Source organism: Pelodiscus sinensis, chromosome 6 (assembly GCF_052426305.1).
Source record: "Pelodiscus sinensis isolate ZL-2025 chromosome 6, ASM5242630v1, whole genome shotgun sequence".
NCBI lineage: Eukaryota > Metazoa > Chordata > Testudines > Trionychidae > Pelodiscus > Pelodiscus sinensis.
The window spans coordinates 33,071,897-33,084,379 of NC_143057.1; the positions used below are offsets into that span (position 1 = coordinate 33,071,897).

Genomic DNA, 12,483 nt, shown 5'->3' on the forward strand with positions numbered 1-12,483 from the left:
TATCCATTAACTAATGTGTATAGCATATTATATACAAAGGCAAGAAAATACACAATGCTAGGGTAAATATACAGTAGCAAATTAGGTAAAATCAGATTTAATATTAATATCTTGACAAAGCTTAATGTTGTATCTAGAGCCAAATTCTTGCCTGATATGTGACACGGGGAGGGAAGAGGAAGAGCAGAAGATGATCTGCATCTGCTTATTTTCTACAACTAATGGATTACTTTGTGTTTGTGGAATCAAGTGAAATTCAGCTATTTCAGGTGATCATAACTTTAAATTTCAATCTGGCTTGAATTCAAGTTAGGATCTGAAATTTGTGGGGGGGGGGGGGAAAGGCTAATTAAGTATTTCATCAAAATTCCCATTAACTTTAATGAGATCATGATGCAGGACCTAAATGGGATTGGTGAGGGCAACTAAACTACCGATTACAAGATCTTGAGGTTTCCTGTTATCTGGTAGGATGCATACCATTGTGTAGTAACCATTTGCTCAACTATTCATTTGTTTGTTCTTCCTGAGGTTAGTGTCCTTGAATGGGAACTAAGAAAGTTTTATAGGGGGCGGGGGGAATGTTGTGCTGCATAACTGATTTTTAGGAAACCACAAGTTTTCACAATCATAATTTCAGCCCCCAAAATCATGCGATCAGTTTAATAACCATGAGAGTTTTACAGAATAATCTTTTTTTTTATTATTATTATTTTTTGTATTTGCTATCTGACTTTTGAACCTTTGGAGTTCACTTGCCTGAACGTTTTTGGGCTGTTCTTTGAAATCATGAAGTCTAGAAACCTGATTTTATTCTCTTTATGAAAACTGAGATTCTCATATAACCGCAGTATCCCATGAGCTAAACCCAAATAGCATAAGAGTCCCAAAAGAATGGCAAGAGATGGCAATACTGAAACAGCTCCACACAACAGAACCTGGATGTATGTAGGCATTTTGTTGTCTGTCAGTTATTGTGCTGGATAATGGTTGCTGCTTTTCTTTAGGTCTTGTATAAGCAAGTAACTATTAAAGTCGAGTCAGCTTCTCACTTTTACAAATGGTTTAGCAAGGAAAGTTTAGGTTGGACATCAGGAAAAAGTGGTTAAGCACTGGAATAAATTGTCTAGGGAGGCTGTGGAATCTCCATCATTAGAAATATTTAAGAGCAGGTTAAATAAACATCTCTCAGGTATGATCTATCTAGATGGTGCTTAGTCCTGCGGTGAGGGCAGGGGACTGGACTTGACCTCTCTCCCTTGCAGTTCTGATATTCTAGGATTCTTATTCCTGAGCCATTGCTTTTATTAGCAGTTAGACATTCAGGAAGAAAAAAGGAATGCTGTTAAGTCCTGAGCACTGTACACCCTGAAGCAGTGTACATACCCAGCAGGGTGCTCTCTCAAATTGTGTAAACATGGATTCAATTCCAGACTCAATTCACGAACTTATTACCAAACAGTTTGTTTGTTTTTAAAGTTGAAAGTTGTGTTTTAGAAGATATCTGCCAATGCTCTAAACTAAATGTTATACTTATCAAAGTTTTAATTTTGGGGTTCTGTGAGGCTTCAGAATTTGTCAAGTAAAAGCTAATGTGGTTTGCCCAACATCAGCTTATATCCTCTGTCTTGATCGTTGGGCAGCCGGGCCAAGACTTTAAGGCCAAGAACCCGCAACTCTGTGGGGATGAACCCTTCTGCCCACATGGAGTCCATTTGACAGTAATGAAGCTCTTCATGGACTCTGACCCGCCCACATGCAGGATAGTCTCTCACATAATTCGGGAGTAACCTTCAATAGAACCTATGAACCGCAAAACATTTGTTCTGATAACTTTATCTACAGTTTTAACAAGTAACACTTCAATTTTTCTTTTAACTGACAGAAATTAAGAGTGCATAACGGGGGGTGGGTTTCTCCATCTTTCAGTTTTGTTTCACAGGACATTTGGGTTGGTAGCCCACTTGGAATAAAGGTCTAACAGACTGCATACATCAGTTTTCAGGAATAGAGCCATACTCAGTTTTTCTCTCGTTGGTAGATGTGTGTCTTTTCATAAGCACTAGAAGACAAGAAGAAACTTGCCTTAAAAGTCGGGTAAAAATGTGATTGTAAAGTCACAAAAATTAACAGAGGATGGGGGCAAGATTATTAACAAACTACTTTTAACAATTTTTTATTTTAATTGCTAGATTACATGTTGCGAATGCCTTTTAACTTTTGTGTTTCCTGCCTTTGTATCATTTTAAACAAGATCATACAATCACAGCATTCCTTTAACAGAGCTTTTGGCCATTTAATATATTATACAAACAGTGCAAGACTCTGAGAAGAAAATAATAGATGCTGGTTCAGAGTAAAATACGGTTTACTGCAGATAATGCAATAGTGCATAAAATTGAAAGCTAAATTTATTTTTAAAATGGTAAGGTGTTAATTATATGCAGTGTATAATGAAAATACACATTTCCAGTGTGTAATATTCAAGCTTAAAAATACAAGTTTACAGTACCAAAATAAAATGTTCTACCTGGCTGGATCAATTTGTTCCATCAGGGAATTTGTGTAGTTCAAAATTCTCCCGTGGTTGTGGTTTGAGACTTACTTTACTTTGTGATCAATAAATCAACATTGCTTTATTTCTTACTTTTAAATAGACTGTGTATCAGAGTCAGTTTGATAACTGTGTGGCCTAAATTTCCTATTTTTTTTTATTCCTAATCATCCTACTATTCATTACTCTGTTGTTCTTTGCTTAAAGTAATAAATTATTCAAGTGCAGAGCGAATTCTCAATTTCCATAGATATAATTACATTTTCATAAATATTGAAACTGTTTTAAATGTGAAATGTCCAAAGAATGTGGAAGCTTCATAGTGTGCTACACACTAAGATATGAAAGCCATTGAAATATGTCAGACATTGGAGAGAGTTGAATTATGCAATTCTTAAAGATTTTTGTGCTAAATACTGAGAAAATTGAACTGAAAATCAGATTATTTTTAATAAAATGAGCAATAGTTAAGCCACTGATGAAATTGGATGGGTGAGGGCATGCAGGTGCATATCTGAATGATTTTGGTCACGTATGTATATTAACTATAATTACATTGAAGGCAGTCAGATCTCTTTTGGAAATGGATTGAGGTGCCATACTGGTAGTTTTCCCTGAACTAGTTCCCAGATGATACAGAAGACATGTAATGCTAGGCAGCATTTTATTGTTAGTGCCAAGAGCTTCCAGCTGAGATCAGAGTATCGTTGTGCTAGGCACTATACTGTGTAAGATGTACATCTGGATACTCCCTCCTCCAAGAGTTTGTAATCCAAATACATAACAAAGACAAAGGGTGGGAGAAAGGAAGTATTGTTATCTTAATTTTTTCCAGTGGGTGTCCGGGGCACAAGTAGAAGACATGATTTGCTGAAAGTCACATGGGAAGATTATGATGGGAATTAACCCCTATCTTGGGAATTCCAGTCCAGTGTCTTAAATACACCATCCTTTCTGTCTCCTTTTCAGTCCCTGGGAGTACAAGGTAGGTGAAGCAATTGATCAAAGAGAGCAGATATATAATATAATGTGTTGGTGATACAAATGTTTATTAGAAAACACTGCAGACCCTTTGGTGTTTCTAATCCAGTTACCCACCAAACCATATTAAATTAACATAAACAGAGAAACTGCTATACTAAAGAAATAGAATCCGTTATAAGACCTTGATATTCCTGGAAATCTTTACATCCTGTGTCAGGCATACAAAGCATGCTCTTTTAAAAAAAATAAAAAATAAAAAAAATAAAGTCCTTAGCAACTTATAGACTTATATTTATACATATAATATTATGAGCTTTCATGGGCAAAAGCCACTTTGTCAGATAAGTGGGTTGTGCTCATGAAAGCTCATGATTTTATATATAAAGGTGCTACAGGACTATTCGTGTTGGATTTTTTTTAAATTACAGACTAACATAGTTACCCCTGTGAGACTTTTAAAGTATGCTCTTGTATGTCAGAGTCACTGGTAAGCAGCTTTGGAAATATTTGACTGAAGATGAGTAAAACAGTGAACCCTGGCCACTTTTTCCATTCACTGCTGAATCAAACAAGACCAGATCAACAAAACAGAGAAAAACAAAGCAGCTGTCAGTGGAAAGAAGGCTGACAATGTGTGTGTATGCACACTGGATTTTTGTCATCCATTCCGGGGGTGAGACCCAAAGCCCTTTCAGACATCTGTCCAATTGCCCTTTCCTTAATGCTTGATATTCACTTGCTATTTACCTAAACTTCTGTTGATAAGTCTTTACCCAACCACAATATTCCTTAACCATCCTCATTTTCCTTTGCCACTCCCCTTCCATCTGTCTCTAACCTATCTCCTTGTATCTATGACAGTTGTCCATATTGTAACTCTCACAAAGGGGAAAGCCTCTCCAGATAAGCAGTATCTTAGTGTATGTGTTTATAGATCAAAATCCCCAAAAAGGATTGTAAAACCACAAAATGTCCTAATTTTGTGTTGGATTTTTCCCCCCAAAGTACTTGAGTCAAAAGTGAGCGAAATATTCCAGAAATTGTCAAAATACTTTTGTATAAAATCTTGTCCCTATGTATCTAAAAGAGTTACTAAATTGTTGTGGTATTACCAAAAAAACCACAAAACCCAGTTTATCCAGAATTTGTATGTCCTTCACCTTGTATATTACCAGACTTTGTACTAAGCTTTTCAAATATTGTCTGAAAAATTCTGATCAGGTTTGCCTGTTTTATAGACAAGGAGATGTAAAGGAGTTTTTTGAGGATGACTTTTGGTTTAGACCAAAAGCTCTTGCTGTGGAACTTTCTGATGAAATATTTGCCTGAAGGAAAAACAAGGCAAACACACTTACCTGCAGTGTTGAAATCAAAGTTTTAGATGGCTTGTATTTCCGGGTGTTTACCCTAGTGTGATGTATCTGCTGGGTATGCTATAGCTTGTTTCTTTTAGACGTGGCATGTATCTTTACACATTTGGGTAATTGTCATTAATGCATGAGTAGTCTGTTAGGCAGTGCTGAAACAAGACATCCATTATCCAATGTGAAGCAATTAGATGTGCTGTTTCAACAGGGATAGTTTAACAAATGAGGAGAAGTTGTTGGTCAAATTGCTAATGACCTAGAAAGGGACAAATGTACTGGAAGTTGCATTTTGGGCTCTTTATTTTTTCCACACATCCAAATTTTCCAGAATTTGGAGAAAAGATAGCTCTTTTTATGTAGCTATCTTTGAAAAATTCTGAATCAAGTGGCCTCAACCCTCCATTTTGCTGAGATGTCACTGCAGTTGAGGGAGCTAAAAATTTGAGTTCTAAAAACTACTCTTACACAGTTTGCAATTATGGCAAATAATCTAATCTTTCTGCCTCAGTTTTCCCAATTTAAAATTAGTATACTACTTTAGATGCCTCACAGGATTGTTGGGGGTTATTAGTGGTTTTTAAAGTATCTTGAGTATGAAAATCTTTGTGAATTGAATGCTAAATAGAGCTGCACAGAAAATGGTGGGAGGGAGCAGAAAATATGTCCTTTACTTGTTGATTTAGTTGGAGATTCATCTTGATTTATGCCAGGTGAGCAATCTAAGTGCCTGGTATCCATTCTCTCCTATTCAGTGGAAGTTAGGCCAACCTATTCCAAGGCTAAATTTGGTCCAAATTTTTTTTAACATATAATTGAATTCATTTTTCCCCTTTTCTGAATACACTTGCAACATTGTGTTAAGAAATCATTCTTTCTCTGGAATCAGTGAATCAGGAAAACAAGTAAGAGACAAGTTTGTTAGGCAACATTCTTTATGCTTTATTTATAAGTGGAATCTTTAAACACAAAGATAGTAGTGTAGTCTCTTTGTAAGTTTCATAATTAATAGCATTAGAGTAATTAGCTCATTGATACTAGAAATTCAAAATAGCTATTACAGAAGCAACAACAGTTAATATAATTGATCATGTGTTTTTAAGAACAGGACAATCATTTCTATTTTTTTTAACTAGTAAGAGCTGTATTGCTTGTTAGAGTCTGTATTTTTCTTTTATTACGTTAGCAAAGAACATTGTGAACTTTACTGATGAAATTCAATTTGAAAAGAGCTACATTAATGGTCTGACTTAAACCTACTAAAGCAAGGAAATACAGTGTTAAGGACAAAGAGCTGCTTTCCCAGAAGAACCTCAGATCCAGGCATTATTTTCTTACAGCCTTAATTCAATCTGTTGTGCCCAAATGCTGCAGCTCAGATGGCATCTGAGGGTCTTTTGCAGTGTTATGGAGTACCTGGGATACAGATGTTAGTATGGCCAATTTTGCTTTATTTTGTGGCCCATACATTTTGTGTCTCACTCTCCTTTGCCTAACTGCTACTGTAGCGTGCATGGGGTGCTTCTGTAGTGGTCAATTATTGTTTCTATGGGCCAGATTTTGATCTCATTTGAAATGCAAAGTAACCTGCCATTTCTCCTAGTGTGATGTATTGAGATCAAAATCTGGTCAAGTATTTTTATTAGTATTAACAGTTATATTCTTCTCATTATCCAAAGTCTGTTGAAAATCAGCAGTTCAAGGCTCTACGTTTTGGGATTTCAGGGGGACTTTGGTGATATTGCTAATTTCAGAATCAATAAAACACATCCAGAAAAGAAATGAGATATTAACAAAAACTGAAAGAATTCTGCAGCATGTGTATGTTGTGTTCACCTTTTCTCAGTTTATTTGGCTAACTTGTTCAGTTATTTTATGTGTTGCCCCCAGATATCAGCGTGAAAGCTGATCTCGCTGCAGTTAGGGTACAATGCAAGATTTTTTTGTCCAGGCTTTCCCACATTAACAAAGAGGCCTTGATACTTCTCATGGTAGACAACCACCAAAAGTGAGCTAATTCAGGAAAGCAACATGAAATGCAAGAGTTACAGAAAAGGGATTAGAAAGGATGCTGATATTGTGTATATATGCCTGCTAGTTACTACAGTGAAGATCACTTCAGAAATGTGCATATTGACTAAAACAGCCTACCTACATCCATACCTGAAGTCAGTGGTTGGTAAGATAAATGTTTTCATAGGTGGTGAAACTCTCTCCCCTACTGTATAACCCCTGGCTATGTTTTTCCAAATATGTACATTAGGCTTCATAAGTTAACCTTGTGTTTTGTGTAAAACATTTCTGCTCTGATAGGCCTAACTGAACTAGCACACCTTGAATTACCATGCTTCATTTATTGTCTCTGTAAAATCAGATTGTTCTTGTTCCTAGTAAAACAACGTTAAAATTTTGCAGTTCAGTGCCAAGGATTACAACATTATCCATAAGGCATCTTGTACCAAAATGTATGTTAAATCATTTATGAGCTGCATGAAGAAAAGGACACATTGCTCCATATTTCTCTTTAAGCTAGTAGAAAATTAAATAGGTGACTCTACTCTCCCTGTGCCAAAAAGGGCTTTCATACAAGGTGTTAGATACAATACTTGTCTGCTGGGGATTCTGATATAGTACTAAAATGTAAAAGGGGGACTGAAGGACAGTTAATTCTATCTAGAGAGAGAGATTTTTTTCTTTTACTGGAGTCCCTCTGGATACATACTGGTGCAACTGAGATTAGTATTTACAGTAGACTTCCGATAATCCGGCACCTTTGGGACGCAGGTGGTGCCGGATTATCAGAAATGCCGGACTATCAGGAGGTACTCTGGCAGGGGCGGGTCTCGTCGGAGGGGAACAGCGCCGCAAGGGCCGAACCCTCTGCCATTTTAGAAGAAGGCAAAGCCTGCGAGCTGCGGAAGCAGAGAGGAGGAGAGAGGCAGGCCGCTGCTTCAAGAAGTTCTAGTCAATTACACTGCCGCTGCTGGATCAACAGGCTCTCAATCTACCTTCCCCTCTACTGCCTGGGGTGGGGGGCAAGAGGGGGACGGGGGGGCGCTGAACCCTCCCTCCTGTTACAGGGAGGCAAAGCCTGCGAGCGGCGGAAGGGGAGAGGCGGCGAGAGGCAGGCAGCTGCATTCAGGAAGTTCTAGTCAGTTACACTTACTCCGGCTGGCTCCACAGCCAACAGGCTCTCAGTCTACCTTTCCTCTCTACTGCCTGGAGGGGGGGCCAGGAGAGGGTAGGGGTCAGCGGGGGTGTGCCGAACCCTCCCTCCTCTTGCAGGGAGGCAAAGCCTGCAAGGGGCAGAACCGGAGAGTGGGCAAGAGGCAGGCAGCCGCCTTCGGGAAGTTCTAGTCAATTTCACTGCCCCAGGCTAGATCCACAGCCGACAGGCTCTCAATTTACCTTTCCTCTCTACTGCCTGGAGGAGGGGGGACAGAGGAAAGTAGTGGTCGGCGGGGGAGTGGGCGGGGGTGTGCCAAATCCTCCCTCCTGCTGCAGGGAGGCAAAGCCTGCAAGCGGCAGAACCAGAGAGGGAGGGAAAGGCAGGCAGCTGTTTTCAAGAAGTTCTAATCAATTACACTGCCCCAGCAACAGGCTCGCAATCTACCTTTCCTCTCTACTGCCTAAGGGGGAGGAGGGCGGTGGGAACGGGTAGATCCGCAGGTGACAGGCTGCTGCTGAAACTCACAAGAGATCATCTTCCCCTCCTAGCACGTGCAGGCTGGGATGCTGTGTGCGACCCGGCGTGCACGTGCAGGTACGATGCAGTTCACTGGGGGCCATGAGAGAGCATGCGGCTCACAGCAGCCCAGCCATGAGAGCAGCTGACCCGAGTAGTTCCGGGTTCCATCTCTGTTCTGTCAGGAGCCACAATTTTTTTCCATCAGGAGCCTCGGGTTGGCCACTCCTGGACTAGGCTCTTGCCATTTTGATGCCAAACTATCGGGAGTGCCAGACAATTGGATGCTGAACTATTGGAGTTTTATTGTACGTAATTGCATGAAGGGGGGAAATGGAACCTGTCAAGGTCAGCGTGTCAAAGTGATTAGTAGGACCAAGGGAAAAAAATTTTACAACAAAAAGTCATAGTTTAACTGAAGTCATAGTTGAATAAAATGTTTTGTTGGTGCCTGTTAGAGTCACAGGCACAAATGGTAGACACCTAAATCCATTGACTTTTCATGGGAATAGGGCATCTTTATTGCCCTTTTTTTGAAAATCTGCCCTTTGAAGAATTTTTTTTTCCCCAGTATTGGGTTTGCATATGGTGTGGGGGGATGTGGGTGTGTGTGTAGCAGAATATCCATAAGTGCACCAAATAAAAATGATATATAGCACAGCTGAATTCAAGGTCACTAATTAACTGCTCCCTCACTACAAATGACATGGGACAATTCCCCAATTGAAAATACTGCATTAGGCCTTACATTTCCATATAATTTAGTTTTTCCAGCTTTTAAAGAGGTGGTTGTGATGGTTAGCTTGTTAACATTTGTAAATTGATTTTGGGAATCTCTGACAGAAGGTGCAAGGCTAGTACAAAAATATTACTTTTGTTGATCTTTCTGCAAACTATCTTAGTCAAACCCATTGTTTTTTCCCTTTGGGTTTTCTCAATTGGTTGAATTCTGCACCCCCCCCCCCCAAATTAAACTGTGTAGTAATCTTTGTGTTACAGTACACATAATCCTTCATTACTAGGTGCTGGAAAGCTTTAAAATCATGGATTATAGTCTGCTACTGGGAATCCATATGTTGGACAGTATCACAAAAGAGAGGGATGGAGAGAGTTCCCAGAATGCATCAGATGCGAAACGTCCTGGGGGACAGAAAGTTCTCTATTCGACAGCCATGGAATCCATACAGGGTCCTGGAAAATCTGGGGAATCTGTCGTCACAGAAGCTACAAATACGTAAGTCCCTAATATCTGTTTAAAAATGGGAATGTCTAAATTTTATTTCTGCAAACTGCATTCTATGTTGTATTAAATGTAACACTGGCTAGCTTCCCATCAGGAAGGCACTGCAGATGAGTGACTGAAGGATTAAACTAAATCCTTCAGTCAAAAGTATTTTCAAAAGTTACATCACCAACGTTCACTGGAGACTAGGAAATGAAAACATTGATTAGTTTCTTCATCATCTTTAAATACATGATAGCAATTGCAGTTATAATTCAGAACAATTTATCTGCACGTAGTGAAATCACTTGCAACAGATATATAATGAAAGTCATTACAAGACCGTCACATCAAATGTGTAAACAGCGTCATGCGCTGTGAGCAAAAGCTATTATTGATATTGATTATATTGATATTTCTGCAGTGCCTATCATCCTAAAGAAATGTGCTCATTATATACACAGGAATTGCTTCAATTGTGCTGTGGGGGAACGAAGACAGACACTAACAGCTTACACAGACGCTACACTACAGTTTAGAACATACTCTCCTCTTCCTATCTAAATGAAACTTCAGAGGAATTTTAGATCATCACACTGTAATTATTTAGGCTGGAATTCAGCCATTAAACTGATGTGAAGACTCCGAAGCTTACAAACAATGCCATGGAATTCTTAACTATGTTAATCAATACCTCTGCTTTGTATCACAAGACAATACTTGGATCACCTTGGGTCTGACAACAGACTGTGACATGCAGAGAATTTTAAGGTTGTGACAGATCATGAAAACAATTTTTTTCATCCCTTTCTGTAATTCCAACTATTGTAATTCTAAGAACCAAGGGCTCCTCAAATTATTCTATCCTTGTGCATGTTCAGTGCTAATAAAAGTTAGTCAGAATTCTTACCCTGTGTAAGCAACTCTTGACTATAAAATATTTAATTTCACATTGAAAAGGGTTTACTGTCAATTAACCAGGGAGTTAGGTAAGTAAATACATTAATGTCTTCAAAGCATGGGTTTAAGCTTATAGTAGACTAATGATAGAATTCTGTTCTGTTCCCAGCTTCGCCAGTGGGTTGGCTGGACATGTCACTTTACCTTACAATTCCTCAGTTTCCCCGTTTGAAATTGGAGATAATACTGACCTCCTTTACAAAGCACATTTAAATCTTCTGACTAAAAGTGCTAGGCATTATTATTAATAATAATAATCTTTAAATGTTTGAAACGCTAGAATAGAAGTTAAGGCAGAGCTGAATTGTGCCCAGTGTGGATTACAATATTACACTTATTTGCATACAAGATGACCTGAATTATACCCAATCAGTGCTCCAGCATGGTGGGCATTGTATTGTTGGAAGTGTTCTGTTTTCAATTAGTCTTAAAGCTAAGGCTCTGACCTCCTTTCGGTCATCCAAAATCCTATTTCATTATTTACACAAGTAGGGATGTTGAGTAAAAAGAGCTGAGAAGAGTTGGAAACCTAAGCCCCATTGAAAGTCAATAGAACATAGACTTCCCAAGGCATTGTCTTCACTACGTGGCTTTGTTCACAAATGTCCTCTTTTGTCAACCAAACAGTCATAAGCTCAACCTGCTCATGTAATTCCTTTGCTGTGCTGCCATTATAAAACCACCTCAATGAGAAGTGTAGGGCTTATGTTAGTGTCGTTAAGGCCACAGGTGCAGGCTTCCTCCTTTTCCCTGTAAGTACTCAGCCCCAGGTCCCCACCCTACTCTATTCATTCCCACAAAACCCCCATGCTGCCCCACCTCTTTCCACCCTTACTCCTCCCCAGACACCATCCTGCCTCTTCCCATCCAGTTCCCCCCACCTTCCGCAAGCGTACCCCGTCCACAGTCTTCCCCCTTATCAGCACCTCCTGCATGCTGCAGAGCAGCTGATCGCAGCAGGTGAGAGGCACTGAGAGGGAGAGGAGTTGGCGGGTGAGCAGGAGGCGCTTGGAGTGGGGGGAGGACCAAGAGAGAAGCTGACTGCCAGGGAGTGCTCACCACCCGCTAACTTTTTTAACATATGTCCTCCAGTCAGCGCCTGTGGTTAGAGCAATGCAGCGTCTACACCCGTGGTGTCCAACATGCTAGCCACATGTGGCTATTTGACTGGTTGTGTGTGTCTAGTTCACTATAGTAGTAGCCGCTATAGAGGCTACTGCTTCAGAACTGGTTGGACGCCATAGGACTCCGCAGACTCCGCATTCCTTATGCAAGCTGTTGTTCACTGTGAAACTGACAGGCAGCTAGAGCCCAGCTGTCCTCCATTAATGTTACTGATTTTTTTTTATGCAGTTCTCCTTCTATATAGTGACATTAAAAAGGTCTCTAAAATACATCATCTAATAAAATTATTTTTGTTGCCATTAGAATGGGAGGCATTCCAGCTAAAAGCCATAAAGGAGAAAAGCTGCTTCTATTTATGGGTATTATTGATATCCTACAGTCTTACAGGTAAGTGGCAGTTTAGAATGGACATATTTTGCCACATTTAAAGCCATTATCTTAATAAAGTATTCTGAGATTGCTGCAAGGGGAGAGAATGTCACAATGTTGTTTTGATTTAATTGCTTAGGCTAATGAAGAAGCTAGAACATTCCTGGAAAGCACTTGTTTATGATGGGGTAAGTTGCTTTTTAAATTATCAGCATTTTTC

The 12,483-nt window shown here is 39.5% G+C and overlaps 1 protein-coding gene across 3 annotated transcripts in view; it reads left to right on the forward strand.

Annotated features, from left to right (window-relative positions):
- Window positions 1-12,483, forward strand: part of PIP5K1B (phosphatidylinositol-4-phosphate 5-kinase type 1 beta) — a 162,508-nt gene that overhangs the window by 107,121 nt on the left and 42,904 nt on the right. For all 3 annotated transcript variants that reach the window (XM_006137852.5, XM_006137851.5, XM_075931678.2), the window contains exons 8-10: window positions 9,610-9,821; window positions 12,198-12,281; window positions 12,403-12,451. In XM_006137852.5, the coding sequence (XP_006137914.2) occupies window positions 9,610-9,821; window positions 12,198-12,281; window positions 12,403-12,451 (345 nt within the window). The remainder of the gene's footprint in view (window positions 1-9,609; window positions 9,822-12,197; window positions 12,282-12,402; window positions 12,452-12,483) is intronic.